The sequence below is a fragment of the Acomys russatus genome, chromosome 3 (genome assembly GCF_903995435.1).
Source record: "Acomys russatus chromosome 3, mAcoRus1.1, whole genome shotgun sequence".
Classification (NCBI taxonomy): domain Eukaryota; kingdom Metazoa; phylum Chordata; class Mammalia; order Rodentia; family Muridae; genus Acomys; species Acomys russatus.
In genome coordinates this window covers 28,566,069-28,588,908 of record NC_067139.1, presented here as the reverse complement: position 1 = coordinate 28,588,908, position 22,840 = coordinate 28,566,069, and the positions used below count along the sequence as shown (strand labels likewise).

General features: G+C 44.9%; 1 protein-coding gene across 2 annotated transcripts; it reads right to left on the bottom strand.

Annotated features, from left to right (window-relative positions):
• Positions 1 to 13: 13 nt before the first annotated feature.
• On the bottom strand, positions 14 to 22,374 carry Mylip (myosin regulatory light chain interacting protein). 2 transcript variants are annotated; one of them, XM_051170705.1, is made up of 7 exons: positions 22,077 to 22,374; positions 20,801 to 20,991; positions 7,731 to 7,916; positions 6,103 to 6,300; positions 5,457 to 5,615; positions 3,452 to 3,878; positions 14 to 1,618 (listed from the first exon to the last, which is right to left on the bottom strand). In XM_051170705.1, the coding sequence occupies exons 1-7, from the start codon at positions 22,161 to 22,163 to the stop codon at positions 1,529 to 1,531; spliced, it is 1,338 nt and encodes a 445-aa protein (XP_051026662.1). In that variant the 5' UTR covers positions 22,164 to 22,374; the 3' UTR covers positions 14 to 1,528. The 2 variants fall into 2 exon arrangements, with proteins under 2 accessions (XP_051026662.1, XP_051026668.1); XM_051170711.1 differs by lacking the exon at positions 5,457 to 5,615 and having other exon boundaries at positions 3,452 to 3,872.
• Positions 22,375 to 22,840: the final 466 nt, after the last annotated feature.

Sequence of the window (22,840 nt, the reverse complement as noted above, 5' to 3'; positions counted from 1 at the left end):
AGAACATAAATGCCCCATTTGCTTTAAAGTCTTTATTATCCTGAATATAAAAGACAGAAGTCCTCTAGGATATAACAGAGTTTTTTATGTGGAAACATTATTTTTTTTTTTTTACAAGTGAAAAAATAAATACCTCTTGGAATAAAGGCTTATATGCTAATATGTGCCATAAAAAAGTAGAGTTTTAATATCTGACAAAATGTCTGTGCAAAGAAACAAATGCATAAACACATTACTGCTACATTAAGGCAATATGAAACGTAGACTCAGAAATCTCAGTAAAGTGACAGTGTCGGTTTCTAGCTTTAACTTTGCTAGTATTGCACCCGATGAGGTCAGCTAGGTCTCCTGACACCCTAGAAAACCCCCTAGCTCACTAGCTTCCAAAATGCCCAAGTGTGTGTGTGTTTGGGGGTAGGGGGACTGGAAATATAATTAAGAATATGGAAACAGAATGAAGTAACCCCACCTCCGAAAGATGCAGAGGGGACAACACAATGAATATGGACGCACTGACTTAAGAAAACACAAAGTGAAATAGAACATATATGAAAAAGGAGACACTATCTAGAAACCTATGATAAGGCTGTAGAAAGTTTGATCTTTGAGAAGGCGACACCCATGGGTGTAGCTGGAGTGAGCGCTGGGGAAAGTGAAGAGCCACCTGAGGGCAACAGGAGGCTCTTGGGCTCTCCTCTCTTTTTCTCTCTTCCCCTCTCTTCCTGTTAGCGTTTCCCTCCAAGAAAACCACTCTCCCTTTCCAATCTCCAACTATTCCACTAGCTCAAAAGCCCAGGGACTGCTCCACTATGCCATGTAAGTCTTTTAACCAAACTGGTAGCATGTCTATCACCGAAAGCCATGGGGTGAGGGGAACAGAAGGGCCAGGAAGGAAGCCGCCTACGTTAAGATACCTGTCTGCTCTCAGCCAGACTGGCTTCAATCGACGACGTTGCTACCAACCCTCGAGAAGTCACAGGATTTCCTTTCAATCTGCTAGCTTTCCAGTCGTCCTTGAATGAGTTATAAAGACAGAAATGACATTATAATAAGGACTATTTCTGTAAGAAAAAATGTTCCTATTAAAAAATGTTTCAGCACTCCATGACCATACAAAAAGAACCAAGGAAACTCTTACAAAATCTGCTGCCTTGGGAGAAGTTAAGGAGACATGTGACATCGTTTTCTAAAAGGTATCCACGTTGGCTTTGTTTGCCACTTGACTGACAAAGACGATATTTATCTACTCCTTTACTTGATCATAAAAAAAAAAAAAAAAGACAAAACCCCAAAGTCCAAGGAATGTGTCCATGTCTCAGAGCTCTTCCTGGTTGCCATGGGGGCTGTTGCTTCTACTCACGGAAGAGGAGTGGTGGCATTCTTGTTTTTCTTTTCCTCTTTGTTTCTGAAAATGTCTCATGGCAGATGGGTGTTGAGAGTGAAATATTTCTTCAAGAAGTTATTATTCTTATAGATTACAATACTGCAGCTTGTGGGGACATGGCATGTCCAGTAAGTGCAGGACACATTATATGACAGTCAGATTGAGAAGACTGGTGTGGGTTGGCAGGTAGACGTGCTGGACGTGCTCCACACGCGATCTGCAGACAGGACATGACTGGAAGAGAAGCCAATGCCAGTTAGAATGTTTGTGGGACCTGGGCCTTAGTGCCCCCATACTCAGTTTTCTAGATAAGCTGCTAATGTGATTTCCAAGCTTTCAATTGCTCTGTAACAGGCTTGAATATTTACATTTTATATGGATTAAAAATGAATGTTATGAAAAGACAATCACTTAAGAAATTTATATTTTCTGTCACTCTGTGTGTGTGTGATGACTGGGAGGTCAGCTGTCAGCCTCAAGTGTCCTTTCTCAGATGCCTTCGGCCTCTTTTTGGAGACAGATCTCCCACATGGAGAACACCTATTAAGCTAGTCTGGCATGTAGGTGAGTCCCACGGCTCCTCCTGTCTCTATCTCCCCAGCAATAGGATTAAGAATTCCTACAATTGCTCCAACTCCTCCTCCCATACAGCTTTTTTTTTCTTTTCCCTTCTGGAGACAGGGTTTCTCTGTGTAGCCTTGGTTGTCCTGGACTTGCTTTGTAGACCAAGCTGGCCTCGAACTCACAGAAATCTGCCTGCCTCTGACTCCGAGTGCTGGGACTATAGGTGCGTGCCACTGCACCCGGCTCCCCATACAGCTTTTTAATTACACATGTTCTAGGGTCTAAACTCCGGTCCCTGTGCCCTGTAATGTGGATCAGACAGCTTATTGGCTTAGGCGTCTTTCTGAGCCTTCTGTTAGCTTCAGCCTTGCTTCTATGCAGGCTGGAGCCACACAGACAAGAGGAGGTCACTGCAACTCTGGCCACCATGCTGGAGAAAGGCCTTAGCTCAGTGATCTTGAGGACAGGGTGAGTGGGCAGATGCCCCTGTGGCTAGGGGCAACAGGCCTCTGGCGGCTTCATGGCAAGCACACACTCCTCATTGGGAATTGGAAAATAGGCACAGGGTCAGAATACATGAGCAGGAAAAGATAAGGCCAGGACTCTAGAGGGGAAAGCCCTCATTAGACAGCACAGTTCAGAGAAGCACGGGTGTCCTGAGCTCACTGCTTAATCCAAACATTGGCTTGGTAATTGTAGCGTCATAGCTTGTGAGGACGAGGTGACATGTAAGGCTAGGTTTACATATATCCACAGTGACATTTAGCAGAAACTTTTGAAACCAAGTAAAAAAGTTACTGTAAGAGGAAATGCAATGTGCAAGAAAGGAGAAATGCTATATATGAGTTGCTTTTAATTTTTGTATGAAAATGAGTTGGACCTGCTGGCAAATAATAGCCAGTAGAAGAGATCCCCTAAAGGTATGAACAGTAATAAAAGGAAATTAAGGGGCTGGTGAGATCACTCAGTGGGTATGGATGCTTGTCTGAGTTTGATTCCCAGCACCACATGGTGGAAGAGAAGAACTGACTCCTGAAAATTGTCCTCTGACCTCCACATGTGCGGTGCATGTGTGTGTGTGTGCACTCGCACACGTGTACACATACACACACACACACACACACACGCATGCACAAATAAGTGTAAATATAGAAAAAAGATAAATTAATCACAAATACAGTAAGTCACTGGTAACAATAATCCAAAAATTTATGTAAATTATTGTTTATACAGGCATTTCTACTAAATGGTATCAGAAAGCAAGAGGCAACATAAAATGGAAGAGGCAGGCCTGGATTCTAGTTCATGGTTTAGCTTCAAGATGCACTAATTTGTCAGTCTGGACAAAACCAAACGGTGACAAGATTGACATGTTTCTAAAGAGAGCATCGCTAAGTCAATGAATGCAAAGACCTCTCCAAGTGGAGACGGGTGCTTCCCCTCTGTGTCTTGCGCACCTATTGGAGCCTTCTTCAGGGACAGGAGGGCTATAAGACCCCTTACCTGTAGCTGGGCTGCACAGCTCTCACAGCACACAGTGTGGCCACAGGGGCAGAAGGTAGAGTTGATCTCCTCCTCGCAGCACAGCATGCACAGCATGGCTTCCTTTAGCTTGCGCAGCTTCTCCTGTAGCGCTCTGGTCTGCTGGCAGCTGAGGCCCTCGCAGCTGCTGCAGCTCATGCTCCTGTCAGGGGACTTCAGAGGCGAGCTGGGAGGGCTCTGGTCACTTCGCGAGACGAGGTCCACAACACCGGCATTGTACAGAGCCCTCCTGGCATGGTCATAAACCTCCTTGGATGTTCTTTTGATATCGAAGACATATTTCTTACCAAGGTTAATGTTTTCATTCAGAAACAGAGATGCCAAGTGGCCCTTCAAGTCACGGCTGTACTGCATCATGACGGCACTGGTGACCGTATCACACCTGAAGGTAAGAGTGAACATCTGGTTTAATATCAAAAAGCCTAGGAAGCTTCTTAATTCACACTATCAGATACTGCTATCAATAAAAAGTCTGTCAGCAAACGATCTATCAATCTACTATTTATCTATCTATTAATTGTCTACTATCATCCACCTGTCTAAGTATCACCCATCTATCTCCCTACTTATTTAATTTCTTCTTGAGATAAAGTAGCCCAGGCTGGCCTGAAACACCTAGGCCTTCTGCTTGCTGGGATTACAGTTGTGTGCCACCCTGCCTGTCTTAGCAGACATTCAATATTATTGTTGTTTTGTAGAGACAAGATCTCACTATGGGAGTCCTGGAACTCACCATGTAGATCAGGATGGCCTTTAAATATAGAGATCCACCTGCCCCGTCTCTTGAGTGCTGTCATTAAAGATATATGTCACCATATCCAGCTTTTTTCCCCTTCTTCTTCTTGAGACATGGTCTCATATGACTTAGGCTGGTCTTGAACTGCCAAAGACGACTTGAAACTTCATGATCTTCCTGTCTCCACTCCTGACCTGAGTGCTGCTGGGATTGCGCACATGCATATCATGCTCAGTTCATGTGGAGCTTCATGCATGTTAGGCAAGCACTCTATGGACTGAGCTACATCCCCTCCTAAGACAGTTAATACTCTTGTGTCATGTCTGAGCAAGTTCTTTCCACACATTTGTGCTTCTCAGAGGTGTCCAAATACTTCCAAGGAAGCAACTGCAAATATGCAGATGAGATTTCCCAGGCCCTCCGGGCTATGAGCTGCTGTCCAGCAGCTTGTGGAAGCAAAGGAGCATTTGTTCTTTGAAGTCATGGCTTTTATGTTAAACATGTCTACACATTTTCTGTTCTGCTCTACAGTCTATTTCAACATAAAACACTTGAAGGCTTCCTCCCAACTACATTTTTGGCTTTAATTTTTTTCCAAGTATGAACGTAAGCACAACTCAGCTTGAGATGTGCCCACTAGAGTTTAGAATGGCCTGGTGTAGTGGTGCATGCAAGTAATCCCAGAAGTCGGAAAGCCAAGGCTGGACCTGCAGTTGAGTTTGGGGCCAGCTTGTGGTATATAGTGATTCCAGGTTAGCTTTGAATTCAGTGAGATCTTTGTCTCAAAAAAACACCAAGTAAAATTAAACTCAATATAAAAAGTGTCCGGAGTGTGTAAGGTGTTAGGGCTCAGAGCAGGGTCTTTCTCAGCAGGGAAGGACCTGGGCCACTGTTCTGGGAAAGGATGCAGCTGTGGGAGAACAGGCCCGGCCACTGGGGTCATGCTGGGAGGTGGCTGTGGCAGGAAGTAAGGTGAGAGATAAGCAGGAGACTATAAGTGAAGCACAGGCACGCGCAATTCTGTGCTGATAAGGGCTCAGCTAGGGCTGCAAAAGGAAGCGTTCAGAGTAGCTATTCTCTCATATTCTGCACAAGACTCAGGGCTAGGACGAATCATGAACACCTGCCAGTCACCCCCCCCTTCCCCGCCACACACACACACACACACACACACACACACACACTAAGCTGTGACCTAAGCTTAGGAGACACGATGGTACATGCCTGTAGAACGCATGCGTTTCGGTGATGGCTCGGTAGAGCCCACTGGCTGCCCTGGTGCTGATCATTTTAAACAGGAGCACGATGCTGTTGCCAGACTCCTTGGTGACAGTCAAGTAGACATTCTTTCCTGACTGGGTGGCCATCTGCACCACAGGATAAGCTATCCTGAAAGGTAGAAGGAGAAAAGTGAGTGAGCTCAGCAATGACAGCTCAACATGGTATTGGCATGCCTTAGTGGGCAGCCCATGACCCAGCAGTGAATCAGCACTTCGCCTGGGAAGTTCTGTGATGATCCTAACTAAGTATGCTGATGCAGGACAAGCGGTTGTGGTGTGGAGACAAGGGCAGGAGTAACCTCTGTGTGTGTGAGTGTATGCAGAAGCAGACATGGGCATTCATGGTCTGAGCCACTTATGAAAAATAATAATTCTGCCATACTAGTGTACTTAAAGCTAGGATTTAAGAAATAATTGAATTCTTAAGGCTCGAATGCAATTAATAAATTTAAAAACGAATCACACTGTTGATAGAGTAGTGAATTTCTGTCCATTTTCTATTTTCAGAAAAAAGCAACAGGTGGACATACATACTTAGGATTGTAAGAACGTATGTATGCATGTATATATGAATGTGCACTGACAACCTGGGTTACCTGTTAATAGGGCTAAAGTCATCTTTACAGATTGAGATGCCTTCAGGTCCAACCCCGATGAGGAGCTTCTGCCCTTCGCTGTCCCTCACGGCATGCCACTCTATGCCATAGTTCTCCATTGCTGACACGATCTGCAGTACTTGGTACTCTGCAGAAGCCTGGCTGATGCCCTCCAGCTCCTTATGCTTCACAACAATGCTGTGGGATACCCAACGGGGCAAAATTAGATAGGTTGACTTATGCAATCCGTAAAGCTTTTCATTTTCACCAGCAAAATTACAGGGATATGATCATTTACAAGTCACAAAAGCATTGAATGGCATATTACTATTTCATTTACTAATCAAATTTATTGTAAAATGTTTCTAAGACACGGTTCAAGATCTCAACTATGGGGCAAGAGAGATTGCGAAATGGGGAAAAGTGCTTGGGTTTGATCTCTGTGACACACAGGGTAGAAGGAAAGAACTCACTCTCACCAGCTGGCTTACGGACCCAGACACATGCATGCATACACACACACACACACACACACACACACACACACACACATGCACACACACGCACGCACAGACATACATGGAAATGGACACATACACACATACACACACATTTTTAAAAAGATCTCAACAAATCTTTAGAACCCATCATTGGCAAATACTGTTAAACTGAAAGAAGTATGGAAAATCTCTAAACATACACACAAGACAAATGTGTGGGCTAGATCCTCTCATACATTTACCCACAAGCTTCCAGATAGGCTAGCATCACAGGGGACTGATTAGATTATTTACAACTAAAGAAAACAGAGACCTATATTCTGTGTTGTGGTAAGGCTGTCTCTCCTGTGTCCTCGGTGATCCGGCCTCCCAAAGTAGCCATCCCTTGAGTGCCATCTGGGTTAATGACTGGCTTCTAATGAGCAGAAATGGTGGAAGACCTGGCATGAAACTCACTTCTGAGATTGAGTTGTGAAGGTCTGATTTCTTTCCTGGCTCTTCTCTCTTGCTCTTGGATCACTCCGTGCTGGGTAAGGCAGCTACCACACCATGAAAGAGCCCTGGGGTCAGGTGGCAAGAGGAGGAGGCTGGCCAAGAAGCTACAAGAGTCATCTGGGCCTGAGGCCTCCCTCCTTCAGCTGGGCTTTTAGATGTGACTGACCTCTGGAGTGTGGTCTGCCCCTGAGCTGTTTCTCTGCCCATGCACCCTCAGACAATGTCTGTTGTTTTAAGCTGCTGAGCTTGGTTAGCTTATTACACAGGAATAGGTAACTGAGCTGACTAAGTTAGGCATCTTGCTGTAATTCTTGCTGGGATGAAGCAAACACCAAAAAACATGCTAGATTTTTTTATTGTAGGAGATTTGCATATTTAAAAGGTCAGGCACTTTTGAGATCCTTGTTATTTATGGCATTTCATATAAGGGCATTTAATCTGTGTGGGCTGTTTTCGTGTTGGTAAGATTCTTAAGTAAAAGGCACATGAATCTTCTAAAAATAACTGATTAAAGTTGGCAATGGCCTAGGCTCTGCCTCACAAACTCCACAACTATACCCTGGGGCCAGTTTCCTGATCCTTATCAAGTTGGTGGCTGTGAACACCGAGATAGCCTCCAGCGGCCTCTCTCACCTGTTCAAGGTGGAGCTGGAGAGCTCTTTCTCACACAGATCCTCATAGCTGTACTTGGCAGTGTTCTGGTTGTAGTCTCCAAACTTGGTCTGGGCCAGGAGGGCGCTAAGCTCCACTGCTTGCTCTGGGGAACACTGGAGGTGGCCTGCCAAGAGGGATTCTTTAATGTGCAAGAAAAAGATATGCCTGCAAAAGAAGAAGAGAGTGACTGAATCGTGGGATAACATTATCTGGGCCAGCCAGCTGAGGTGTGGCTCAGGGATAGAGCCATCGCCTAGCGTGTGCAAGGCCTGGGGTTCTATCCCCAGTGCTGCAGAAAACAACCAAGCAAGCTCAACTAGCTTTGCAATTTCACGATCAAGTACTTTCCTCTTTGAGCAAGGAGAGCAGGTATAGAGAAATGGCCGCAGCAGATGGAGGAGCATGCAGCCAGAGCTGAGGACCTGGCTTCTATCCCCTGGACCCACACAGTGAAAAAGAGACCCCACAGGTTGTCTTCTAACTTTTACATGTGCAGCAGGACACACTCCCTCTTCAAATCAGTAAATAAAATGTCATGAAAATTTAAGTAATACAAAGAGAGCAAGTTAGCATTATAATGGCTTTTAAAAATCAAATTTTTTGCTTGTTTGATTTGGTTTTTTGAGAAAGGAATATATAGCTCAGGCTGTCCTCAAAACTGCTATGCAGCAGAGGCTGGCACTCAACTCTGGATCCTGTTGCCTCTGTAGATTATACACATGCGCAACTGCTATTCTCGGCTAAAAAACCTACCTTGTAGATTCTGATTTTCAGAGACAGTAAAAAGAATGTCCCCTGAATTCTTATAATGTTGTCCACCCACCAGAGACTTCATTGGATGTTTGTTAGCATGCTGAAAGGATGACAGAGGACAACCTCAGGTGCCATCCTCAGAAATACCACCCAGCTCCTTGACAAGGTATCTCACTGGCCTAGAAATTACCTATTAGACCAGCCTGATAGGCAAGAGTATGCTTGGCATTTTTCAATGGGTTGTGGGGCTTGAACTCAGGTCCTCATGCTTCCCAGACAAGCTGTTCTCTCCAGCCCCCTTTTAGGCCTTCCAGACCCAGTTCTATTCTTGCCATCCAGGCCTCCTTGCTCTTCCTCCCAGCCTAGAAGTGGCAAGAGGGACCCTCTCCCCTCCAGACTCTGCCAGCCCACCATCCAAGCTGCTTGGGGTCATTGCTTCCAGTGAAAACGCTTCATCTTTCTCCTTAAAGTCCTTCACAGGGACGCCTGATGGTGGCTGAAACCCACGCTCCAGGCACACCTCCTGCCACTGGGCTCGGGATAGGAACCATTGCTCTGTACCTGGAAGATCCAGCCCTGAGGGCCTTCTTTCTTGGCCAGCTTTTGACCTGCCTTGCATACAGCCCATTTATTTCCCGTCTACATTACATAACAAGCTACAACCTCTTTCGTTAGCTAGCCGCACATGGGCTGGCTTAATTGCCTCTAACATCAGAGAGATCCATAACTCTGTGTAAAGCACCATGCATCTGTGTTTATTTTATATTCCCTCCCTCAGCTTTGCTCCGTTTGAGCCTACCCTCAGTACATGCAACATTAAACTCGACATTCACGGCAAAGTACGCATGCCACAGAAATTCCTGGGAAATCACAGATTCTGTTTTTATTATCCAAAGTCCTGGACAGGTTATCGGAATCATTATAGAGGCCAGGCTACAAAATCTGTCTCTTTGATGACTTGTGGTAGTCTCTCACATGTGCTTGAAAGGCACAATAATGAGTTGCAGCCAATGGTGAAGCTCCGAACCCCGTAAATTCGGCTTCTCACTTTCCCAACCCTCAACACGGCTTCCACTTTTGGATCACAGCTGAGTTTGCCACTCATTAGCATGAGGAAGGGTAAGGACAAGAGAGGTGACAAAGGCAAGAGACTATGCTGAGAACCTCAAACTATCAGGCTGACAAGAGCCATTTACTTTTCTTTACTAAGAAATAGTCAGTTCAATCTTTTGTAGATTCAGTAATGATAAATGTTTAAAATGATCAAACATTCTTAAATGTTTCAGTGTTTCCGTACTCAAAGCCCCAAGAAGAAATCACAGTGAAATGCATAGTAGCATTCCAGGAGAACAGACACAGTTTTTATTATCCCAGACATCTGGTAGTCCTTAAAGTATTTCTTTCATACTGCTAAACTGAGAAAGGGGCCCTGCTGGGGCAAAGGAATTGCCACGGAAGCAGGGGCGGGGGGGGGGGGGGGGGGAGGGGATGACTGCAGGGGAGGGGAAGAATGCCTTAAAAATAGCTATACAAATAGCCAGTGCGGTAGCCCACACCTTTAATCTCAGCTCTCTGGAAGCAGAAGCAGGCAGCTTTCTGTGAGTTCCAGACCAGCCTGGTCTACATAGTGAGACTCTCTCTGAAATAGTGGGGGCCGGGGAGGGGAGCTTTCAGAGGATGCAGGTCTAAAATTCTTACAAAACCCTGGTGTTGCTCACAGGAAAAAATGGAATCTTAACAGACCTTTGCCTATTCAACCAGGGGGTGTGTTTTCAAGAACCTAAAGCCTGAATCTATGCTTACACTCAAGGAGAAACCACGTGCCAAAAGATTTTAAGATTAGCACCACAAACTGAGCCTTCTCAATTTAATTACTGTGAACGTAAAGGTCTCTTTTGACTTATTTTCCTAGCATAAAGTTTGAATCTGCTTCCTGCTTTATTAAACAGCGCGGAGAGCTGCCAAAGACGACTTTTCAAATTTATTCAATTTCTTTTTCCAAATTCTCTACGCCTACTTCTGGAGGGACAGCTGCCAAAAGCTAAGCAAAGAAATGGTAACCCAACGTAAACAGGTGGCTAAGAGCCTAGAGCGAGGCCCATCTTTCCCCATGAGCTGATGAGAGCTGGAACAAAGGCACGGGCGGGAGGGCCCACTGGTGTTCTCCAGCCAGCTGAGGCCGAACTGTGTGTCAGCAGCAGGCACGGGCATTCCTCCTCTTCCTCCTCACTGTTTGTGCAGGCCTCTTCCTGCATGTTGCATTTTTCATGGCTTTACAACCACCTTTCTAGTCAATAAAGAGTGGTCGCACACTGCCTCTGTGTCCCACCCCACACTGGGGTTATAGGGATGGACGGGTCTGACAGTTGCTCTCTAGAGAGAATACACGGTCTTTGAAGGAAGGGAGTATATCGTATCGAAATAACTCCAGCCACAGGCTTCTGGGTTACAAGGGTCCAGGCACTAGTGCAATGGAGCCAGGGTGGCCACTGTCACCAGTTCTGATGAGCTATCAGAAGACTTATCCGTATGCTCTTTCCGAGAGCGAAGATGGCAGTGCTGAAAGACATATCTGCAACAGGGAATTCAGGAAGGACTCAGGATTTCTGAGTGGCTTTGAGTTAGGGATTCATTCTTATTATCTTCCCACCTTAACTATCTGACCTGTAACTATCTTCTCTCCTGGAGTTTGCCCCCTTATTCTTTTTCTTTCTATTCTATTCTATTCTTTTCTTGTTTTTAATGGAAGGGGTGAAAAGTTACCAATAATATAAAAACAAGCCGATATAGTCAAAGAAGTCAGGCCTGCATGGAATGTATTTTAAAAGCACATTTCACAACTACATAACAGATTCTATACACGTTCTATATAGACTACAGCATAGAGTCATATACAAAAGAAAGGCTTTGAAAAATACCTACTTTGTCTTAAGCAAATGTTTAACACATTCCATGGACATAAGCTTATACTATATTTTCTATGCATTCCTAGGGTTACACTTGGAAATTAATTTTTAAAGTTTTACTCAGTTACTAAGAAAATGGGTATCTCTGATATATAGGCCACAATGTGGGACCCAGGGTGCATCGGTATAGCTAAGTCAAGTGTTGGCATCACAGGTACAAAGGAATTCACACATGCTATAAAACAGGGTGAGGGGCTAGAGACATGTCTCAGTGGTTAAGATACTGGCAGCTCTTTCAGAGGACCCAGGTTCAATTTCCAGCATCCACATGGTGGCTAACAACCATCTATAAGCCCAGATCCAGTGGGTCTGATGCTATCTTATAGCCTCTATGAACAATGGCACTCATGGTGAGCAGGTATATGTGTAGGCAAAACACCCATACACAAAATAAAAATAAAAATTAAAAATAGGGTGAAATTTGAGATGTCAAATTTTAATTTTTAAAAGAAAGCAAAATATTTTTTAAAAATACAATTGCATATTGTATATCTGTGGGTGAGTCCCATGGTGTAATTTTGGAGGTCAAAGGGCAATCTATAAGGATCAATTTCCTCCGTCCACCTTGCAGGTCACAGGGATTGAACTGATACCAGGTGGCAAGCGCCTTTACGTACTGATCCATCTTGATGGCCACAAAGCACATACTCTTAATAATTTTTTTGCTTCAAAATTCTCCAACAATTTCTCTTTTAAAATCTATGCCTTTTCAGGGGCTGGAGAGATAGATTAGCAGTTAAGAGGTCTTGTTGCTCTTGCAGAGGACCAAGGTTTAGATCTGTGGGCACTAAGCATGCATGTGACACACACACACACATTCACTCATACACATAAAATTAAACATTTTAAAAATTTTAAAAATATATATAAAATAAAATCCATGCCTTTTTATGGTGTTAAGAAATAGCAGGCTACCAAGAAGAGACTTGATATCCTATGAGCATACACAGGGGGAAGAGGTTCCCCTCATTCACAGTCATAGGGGAGGGGAGTAAGGGGAAAATGGGAGGGAGGGAGGAATGGGAGGATGGGAGGATACAAGGGATGGGACAACAATTGAGATGTAATATAAATAAATTAATAAAATATATTAAAAACAACAACAACAAAAAATAATAGGAACCATTAGGTTGTGGTCAAAGGGCTCTTGTCACAGAAAAATTCTCTAGTCATCACAACAGAACTTTCCAGAAGCCAGTTGGAAGCTCATTGTATGGGTTACTGTGCTGGCTTGACTGAGCCCCTACCCCACCCCGCCAGGCTCTTATGTTTGAATGCTGGTTCCCCAATTGGAGGAGCGGTTTGGGAAGGATTAGGAGGTGTGGCCTTGTTGGACGATGTATGTCACTGAGAGTGGGCTTTGAGGTTTCAAAATCCTATGTCATATTTCTCTCCCCTCCTGTCCCCTCCCGCCTCTCCTTCTCTCTCTCTCTCTCTCTCTCTCTCTCTCTCTCCTTCTCTCTCTCTCGCTCTCCCTCCTCTCTCCGCTCTCTCTCTCTCTCTCTCTTCTCTCTCTCTCTCTCCTTCTCTCTCTCTCTCTCTCTCTCTGCCTCCTGTTTATGGATCAGGATGCAAGTTTTAGCCTCAGCGTCATGCCTGCCTGCCTGCTTACTACCATGCTTGCTGCCATGAAGGTCATGCAATTGTGAAATTGTGAGCACCCAAACTAACTGCTTTTTTTACTGAGTTGCCTCAGTCATAGTATCTTGTCATGGCAACAGAAAGGTAACTAAACTGGTTACTGTTGGGCACAGTCTCCCAGTAATCTTGCCAGTTATGCCATTTTTAAGAGCTTTTAACAACAAATATAAAATAACTAGATTCAGGGTCATGTTCAAAATGTAAGTAATGAATCTAACATGTCTTTAGAATGGCTAAGTAGTTACTTTCAACAACACAGTTGCCAATAACTGAACCATAATTTCCCCTGAAGCACTGCATGGGAAGTGTTGTCTGGACAGCCTCTCTCTCCGGGCAGGCCCCGTTACAATCAGGCCCCATCTTCCTCCAATGAGTCACTTAACCGCATTGGTTTATTTTAAACCAAACTCCAAGTGCCAAGCTATATTTTAAAAGGACCAAATGGAAACAGGAATTGCTACGAATGGGATTTTTGTTTTTGTTTTAAAAATCTTATAACATTCTCATAAAACAAAATTAATTCAGGATGGAGCACAGTCCTACATTAAAACCATACTGGCTTGAGAACCAAACCTAAGAGTACCTTCATGGCTAGCGGGTAGACAAGGCTTTTCAGAACATAGAGAATAAACTCCAAAAGGGGGGTGGGGAGAATAAATTAGACCTCACCAAAATTTGAAACTCCTACTCACCAAAAGGCATGAGGATAGCAGGCAAGCCACAGGGGGATATATATTTATAAGACTCAGATTTCACAATGAACTGGTATCCAGGATACATGAGGAATGTGGACAGCTCAAGAGTATAGGGAAATGACCAAAATGGGTGGCTTGGACACTTCACCAAAGGAGATGAAAAAAGGCCAAGAAGCACATGAAATTCTGACAGACATCATTAATCATCAGAGAAATGCAAATTAAAGCCACAGCACTCTACCACCATGTACCCACCAGAAGGCTGGCAGGGATGCAGAGACACTCAGTTTTCTTACATTCTTTGTGGGAGTAGGAGTGCGGAACAGTACAGATGCTGTGGGGAAAGGTCTGGCAATAACTTATACAACTAAACAATCATACCATGACCCAGCTATTATATTCTTGGGTATTTACTCAAGGAAAATGAAAGCATATGTGTCTACAAGAAAAAAAAAAAAAGAAAAGCTTGTATTAGAATGTTCATAGCAGCCTTCTTCATGGACAACAGGCGCTCATCAGCAGGACTGGGGATCAGCCAACAGCACAGAATACTATCCAGTGGTGTAGAGAAACAAAGCACACTGTATTTCGCTCAGAGCACTGACCTACAGTGTTCAAGCCCCCCACCCCACCCCCTCAATCCCCAAGCACATAACATAGCAAAACAAATGGAAAACAGAACAAATAACAACTAAAGAAAAGCCATACATATACACACAGCAGCGTGAGCGGACCTCAGCAAAATGTATGATGGATAACAGAAGGCAGACATATAGCAGAACCTGCAGGATGCGTCCCTGTGTACAGTTTAACAGGCACAACAAGCCTACTGTGGAAAACCACAGTGCTGACAGTCGTCAGGAGGGAAAGCGTGGGCAGTGTGCGCTGGGAGGAACTTTCTAAGATGGTGGATGCTGCGGCTGTTCTTAATCTCAGCATAGATGTTATTTAAACAGACTCCCATCTTTTCTCATTAAGAGATATAATTAGGATGTATGTGTTTTATCATATGTAAATTTTAACTAAAATAAAACCATCTACTAGCAGTAATTTTGACTGTAAGGACACTGAAGTATTTAGGAAAAAGGGTTCTTATATACAGTGTGTTTAAAAATGTATAAAAAAACCAGTTGATGGATGGTTGGAGGGACAGATAAATGATTAACTATATAATAAGGTAGGCATATTAAACTTAGCAGAATCTAGGGGGGCCTATATGGGCGCTCATGATAAAAATCCTCAACTTTCTTCGATGCTTGAAATTTCTCAGGAGGTTGAGAAAACAATATCAAGGCTTAGGTAAATGCCAGTGAATCAATAGCTCTAGCTATATCAAAGCACCAGGCCTTCCTCAAGGAGGGCGTACACTAAAAAAACTGTCAGGGACAGATGATTACCATGGAGTTCCTAAGTCAGGTCTACCTGGGCTTAAGGAACCACTCTTAAAGATGTTCCTCCTTGGGTCCTAAAGCAGTTAAGATATGAGGATTGCCACAGGGAGGCTTCCAGCCTCAAGAGAGATACAGCCTGTGCCAGGAGAGTACCATAACTTGAAACCTCTAGAGAGATACAGCCTGTGCCAGGAGAGTACCATAATTTGAAAGCACAAAGTCTGCACTTTGAAAGAGCATCCTTACCCATGGTGATAGATGCCTGTGTGAGCAGGCTGTCAACTCTGACATCTGCATGTAGAGGCATGGACATGCGCACCTGTACACCCTCATACATGCACACATACATGCATCTAACATACTCCCCCACACAAAATGAATGTGCAAAATACCAATTTTTAAAGACATGTTCTTTGTATGGGCCGAAGATGCCCAGATGCTAAACACCACACAGCAATGCAAACACTTAGTTTTGGCAAAAAAGAAAAACTTTTCAGTAGGATTCAGAAGCTCAATTTATAATTTCTTTGGAAATAGTATATATGTATGCTTTTACTTTTTGTTTGTTTAACTTTCCTGGCTCCTATTTTATATTTTGGCAAGTAAATACGGAAAAGAGTGGAGGAGAGAAAGAAAGAGGCAGGGGAGAGGTAAGGATTGGGAGACGGAGGCCGATTCTGCCATTCCATATACAGCATAAAGAATATAAATGAAAAAAAAAAAAGAATATAAATGAACCTTCATAAGAGACACATGAACCTTTGTCACAGATACATGTGGCTGCAAATGCAGTGCCACACAGAATGCATTCGCTTTTAACCATGCAGAGGTAGGTTATGTAAGCAACCTTCACCACAACTCACGTTAAAGACTTTGAACATGACTTAAAGACTCTGGCTAGGACCAGTCCGACCGGCCCTGAGTTGGTTTGAAATGACACAGCCAATGCCTGGGCTCTGTGAGCTTTTTTGTTTTGAGATTCTTTTTTTGTTTTTTTTTTTATGTGCATCAGTGTTTTGTCTGCATTTATGTACGTATGTGCCTCACGTGCATGTCTGGTGCCCTCAGAGCCAGAAAGAGGGAGTTAGATCATGAGCCACCATGTGGAGAGCTGGGAGTGAAACCTGGGTCCTCTGCAAAAGCAACCAGTGTTCTGAACCACCTACACACTTCTAAATTCCTAATTTACTGATTAACAAGATATGTACATGGTGCATAGATTCTGAGGACACGGTGCTGACCAATTTTGATGGAATTTGCACTATTGGAGTGGCTGACAATGAATGTGAGTGGCTGCGATGCTGGAAGCACATTAATGCTCTAAGTGAATGACAGATGATACGGCCTCCCAGGCAGTCCAGAGAGAAGGTGTGGAGGCTAGACCCTGGGGAGGGATTTAATCCTTGCTGCCCCAACACAGAAATCCTGAGGAAATGTCATGTCCAGGCTAACAACATTTCTCTGAACACTAAATCCAATACTCATGGAGTTCATGTACTGGGGCTGTTTTCTGGGAGGAAAATCCAGATGTTGGTTAACCTTAAGTAAACTGGAGTGTCCCTACCAGAGAACGCAGAGCTCTGATGATGTGGCCAAGCTGGGAGAAACATAAAGACCCTGCCAGCAGGGGATAGTACAACCACCACTGTGCAGCTGAAATGTGCACTTCCCTAATCTATGGTTTTGAAAATGTGGGTGAAATTCACTGTGAAGAACTGAGAGCCCCTGAAAGGCGGGAGTTTCTACTAAGATGATTATTATTTCAGATTTGCTTCCAGAATGTGCTAATTTGTTTTCCTTTTCATTTTAACCCACACAATGGCAAACATCTGCTGAAAATACCTGCTTTCTCCATCTAAAACCCATGCCAGCCAGCTGAACTAGATTCTCTTAACCAGGCCCTCCATTCAAGAGCAAATGGAATAATCTGGGTAGGCGCACCAAATCTAAACTTAAGCCCCAAGCCAGATTAGCCGGATATATCAATCTATGATAACATTTGTGCCAAGCCAGTGTTCCTCTTCCTGGTTCCCAGGGTCCCCTGGTGGTACCTAGCCTTTCCTGCCTGCACCCCTCTCAGCAGCCTGTTTGGTCTGATGCTAACTAGTATAGTAACTGCTCCTCCACAGTAAACCCTCTCTGCCACAAGCTCACTGCTTAGTGGTCTGCAGAGGCCAACTGGACACTTCTAACGAAGTGTCCAGGCACCCTCAGTACACTAAATGCACCTCATGGGTTCCTCAGTAAAGGCATCTCTTAAGACTGAATTATCAAAGCTGTGTTCACTCACTACACAAATGGATCTAGTGTAGAATCATAGCACTTAACAGAAATATTTTATAGAAAACAATGGAACATCAAAAAAGTTTGTCAACAGCTTGGTTGTGTGTATGTGTGTGTGTGTGTTTTGTTTGTGTTTGCTTTACTATATAACATTAAGAAAAAATAAATAGTTTTGTCCTTTAGAACCATGATATAACACATGCAGGCAAAACACCCATACAGTTAAAATAAATAAATAATTAAAATGTTAAATTGGACCTAGCACAACTTTTGATGTCCCAATTGAAAATGCAAATTTTAGATATTACTTTATGTAAATATTAAAGCAGACTGACCGTCAACCCTAGGCATTTTCTTAAAAGTTTTATATTTTGGATAACTCCATAAAACTATGCAAAATTCACCAACATAATAAACACAACTCAGAAGTTTCCACTATACTACACCCTGTGCTCCCCACCCCAAACTTCTTTATTCAGAACAGGGCCTTTGGGCAGGTTTGACAACCACTGGACCACTATGTTCTCAACTCTCATTCTATTTTTTTTTTTTTTTTTTTTGTCTTTTGTTTTTGGAAACAGGGTTTTCTCTGTGCAGCCTTGGCAGTTCTGGACTAGCTTTGTAGACCAGGCTGGCCTCAAATTCACAAAGATCTGCCTGCCTCTGCCTCCCCAAGTGCTGGGATTACTGGCACGCACCACCGAACCTGGCACATTTTACTTTTTTTGTTTGTTTGTTTAAGGTTTATTTATTTATTATATACACAGTGCTCTGCCTGCATGTACACCTGCAGGCCAGAAGAGGGCATCAATCACATTATAGATGGCTGTGAGCCACCATATGGTTGCTGGGAATTGAACTCAGGACCTATCTCCTGGAAGAGCTGTTAGTGCTCTTAACCTCTGAGTCATCTGTCCAGTCCTCATACTTTATTTTTGTTTATTATTTTTTTTTTCAAGATAGAGTTTCTCTGTGTAACCCTGGCTGTCCTGGATTCTCTTTGTAGACCAGGCTGGCCTTGGACTCACAGCGATCCACCTGCCTCTGCCTCCTGAGTGCTGGGATTAAAGGCATGTGCCACCACACCTGGCCCTTGTTTTTATTTTTATTATTATTGTTGTTGTTGTTGTTTTTCGAGACGGGGTTTCTCTGTGTAGCTTTGGCTGTCCTGTTGACCAGGCTGGCCTCGAACTCACAGTGATCCTCCTGCCTCTGCCTCCAGAGTGCTGGGTTTACAGGTGTGCTCCACCACACCCAGCTCATTTTACATTTTGGCACAGTATTTCACTAAGTTCCAGCATAGACTTGAAGCCACATTGTACCCTAGGCAGGACAAACCTTGAGATCTTCAGTCCTCTGCCGCCCACGCAGCTAGGATTGCAGGACTAGTACTGGGCCCAGCTTACACTAACCACTCTATGGGATTCTTAAAAGGAATGAAAATCAATTGAAATAACCTAGTCAAACCACGAAGGTACATACTTTGAGTGCCATTAGCTATTAATCCCAAGCATCAAAGACAATTGAGTCAATAATGGAAAAACCAATGAAGGAAATTTGATTCAAGGACTAATTCATAAGTGTCTCTTTCTTACATGAATAAAGTAGATTTGATAATAAGTATTGACCCAATTACAAGAGAACAGATCACTAGTAGAGACCATCTCATAGTCAATTGTAAAGCACGAACACATTCCCAATACAATTTATTTGCTATTATCCTTCCACTATTTAAATGAAGTTATTTGCTTTGCTTCTTCAAGTTTTGGCTGATTTCAAAAATAAATTTGTGTCACTAGAATTGGGTTGCACCTGGAAGCCCTGAAATCACTGTAGCATCACAATGTGACTGCTACACACACACACACAGACACACAGACACACAGACACACACACACACACACCAATGCTGTGTCATTCCTTTTTTCCCTTTTACTGAACTGAGAAAGCTTTCACAAATCAGGTTAAAGCCACTGAGATGGCTGAGAGTAAGATGTTTGCTGCTGATCCTGACAACAGAGTTCAATCTCTGGGACCCACATAGTGGAAGGAGAGAACTGCCTCTGAAAGTCGTCTTGTCACCTCCACGTGTGTACATGCATGCACACGTGCGCACACACACACACACACACACACACACACACACACACACACAGGCAGATACAGAGTAAATCTTTTAAAAATGACAGAGCCTCTTGTGACTAATAGAGCTCAAAGTCTGTAAGGATGCCATTACAAGAATATTTGTAAGGTATTTTCAGAAACACTAAAAGTTAATTATGCCAGTTTCCTTCATAAACAAAATCTCTCTCAACCTTTAAAATGCCACAGCAAAGCAAAGTGGACATTTCAAATCCAAATGAATGGTATTTTTTAAGTGCTTTCATCATTTGTTTAGTAAATAAACCAAAAATAGTACATTAAAATCTCTCTGAGGAGTCTGTTCCCCGGTTGTGAGCTGAAATCTACAGGATCGCATTTTTCACATGCATGGCACATTTACAAGCCACGGGAGTATGGAAAACATCAGTACGGGGCTCCAAAGTTTGCTGTGCTTTTAAACACAATCATTTTCCTTTTCAACAAGTCACTGTAGTCTCTTGCGTTTCAATAATAAATATTAAACATTGCTTTCCTGGTTTGGTTCAACTCTGAGAAAAGTGTTACAGTCAGTTGAGATCACTTTTTGTGTGACCTTTGAAAACAGAGACCACATGCTTAAGTTGTCTCCCACGGCTGGTGGCCCTTATTTTAACAAGGAGGGAAGGAAAAAACCCTAATGCCCAACAATCATGTTTAATATATCTGTAGGCTAGAATTCAGTTACTGTGGTCTTCAAAGAATTCTTTTATCAAGTTTTTGTTAAACTTTAAAGCAGCTTTAAAATCTGCAAGAGGCCAGACAGAACACACTGTAATCTGACACTAGGCTGAAGACTGACCAAGTTTAAGTAACCCAAGAGGAACTGTTTCCTGCTTTCAGTTAGAACAGTCCACAGTGACCTATAGTAACTCTGCTGAGGCGGGGTTACTAGCGGGCATTAGATGGGGCTGTCAGGAAGTTGGTGTCCGGGTTTTCTTTTTGTTTGTAAGAACAACCCTGCTCTCCCACTAATATTATAGAGACCAGAAAAACCAAAACAAGTGTTGGAAGGCCCACCCAGGCCAACTGTACTATGAAAAACAAACTGAAGTTTCTCCTGAACTTTGCTCTGCACCAAGTCAAATTTGCCCGGGGGAACATCTCTGGGAGGGCACACACATCCACCACGAAGTGGAATCAGGTGGTCTTGACCTTGGTTTATTTCAGCCTCACTTTACCTTGTCTGCTCCTGTAAGATGAGATGGGGCTCCACAAAGAACTTGACTCTCAATTTTAGCCGGTAAGGTGCCAGCCCATCCATCTGCTGGGAGATTCGGTTTCTCAGATTCAGCCATAAGCTTTCACCTTTGCTACCCGTGAACTGCAGTCCAAAATAATCAACTTCTATGATTCCCAATCGCCTGCACACCTAAAAACAAAAACGAAGGTTTCTTGGTTTGAGCAATGCAAAGGCTCCCTCTGAGTGAGGGACTGACACTTAACTTTTACAAAGTGCCACCTTGTCACAATCCCAGTGGTAGACTGGAAAAACAATGTTTTTAGGTACCAGCCAGGCCAAAATGTAGCCCTCCAAAGGCAGCTCGGCCTTGCCTTATGACCAACTGCAGAGGGAAAGGAGTCCCCTCAAAACAGACTACCCAAAAGGCTGAGAAAGAAGAACCCACAGGGTATTTTATTTCTGATTCCAATCGCTGGAATTCCCTCCACCAGCACCATCTGCACAGCTGATTTGGCAGCTTATTATCTGGACAGTTTTAACCATCTGGATTCCAAAAACACAAACACATTGAGGAAGCATGCCACAAGTGTCAGCTAAGCTTTAGCGGCTTTCCAAACAGCTTAGGTCTTCAGGTGCCGAAGACACAGTGTTTCAAGGGGGGGGGGGGGGTCAAACCTGTCTGCCATATCCATGGTGCACACACTGTTCAGAGCCTTAGACACTCTTAAGAAAACACACGAGTAAAGACCTCAAGCAGGAGACTGTCAGACCCGGTTCCTGGAAAATTTCCCAGGATACTCTGGATCCCCCAGCAAGCCAGGAGCGTCAGGTGAACAGCCCTTCTTAGAAGCGGCTGGAGACGTGGGCCCACCTGGTCAGCTAGGGAACCCAGGGGCCCGCAGTTGCTTGCAGCCACCTCATCCCGGGACGCGGGTGGCGCTGCCGGGCTTTGCAAGGACCCCACGGGCGGCATCACGCACACACCTGCGGCAGGTGTGACGGGCCACCTTCTTTAGATAAAGTGCCAGGTTAGGAGGCAGGGTGGCGGCTCCTGGCGGAGTCCGGGTCGCCAGGGGCCCCGGATCCTCCACCGTACGCGTCCTCTGCACCCCCACCCCACCCCCACGCCCGCGAGGAGGCTGGAGCCTGGCGTCCGGGGAGCTCTCCACCGGCCGTTGCTGCAACATCGCCCGGCTCCAGAGGCGCATCCCTGAGGCCCCGAGGCTTCCCGGAGACAAGCAGGGATCCCCTTTCCTTCCGATCGTTGCCCTCACCTGGTTGAGACAGTCCTCGCCGTTGGCTTTTGCCTCAACCTCCACCTCCATCAGCACCGCGTCCGGCCTCGTCACATAGCACAGCATGGCTGGGGCCGCCGCCACCACCGCCACGGCCACTTCTTCTCGGGTGTGAGCCGGGGCTGTCGCCTCACCGCAGTCGCTTCAAGTCGGCTTCGGGCTCCGCGAGGAAGGTGCAGCCGCGAGGCCGCTTGCCCTGCACCCCGCGCAGCCGCCGCTCGCGTCCCCGCCACCCCCGCGACAGCCCGCTCCTGGGTGTTCCACGGCCGCGCCGCTCGGACAGCCCGACTGCCTGCGCCGCGACAGGCACAGATCTTTTATAGAGGCCCCGCCCCCTCCGGCGCCTGACTCCGCCAATCACGGCATACCTGCCCCTCCTCCCCAGCTCCTCCAGCCAATATGCAGTCCCGATAGGTTTCAGCCCGCCTCTCAGCGCCGCCTGTAGCGCTGCGGGAGGTGGGAGTTTATGCTCTCCTTCCCCCCCCCCCCCATCCCGGGTACCTCCGCAGGCTCTGCCGCTGGGCGACGCTCCTCCCAGGCCGCTGTCGCCCGCGGTTCCGAGGGACAGACGCCTTTCTGTCCCGGTTCGAGAGGACTCTGATCACACGCTCCCGCGGATGCCACTGTTCTCAGGACTCCTGCCTGGGGTCACTCCAATAACCAGGTGGTTTGTGAAAGCAAAGAGGAAAGTGAGCAAACTGGAGCCTCAAGTTAAGGCTTTTACCATCGTCGCTTGTAAAAAG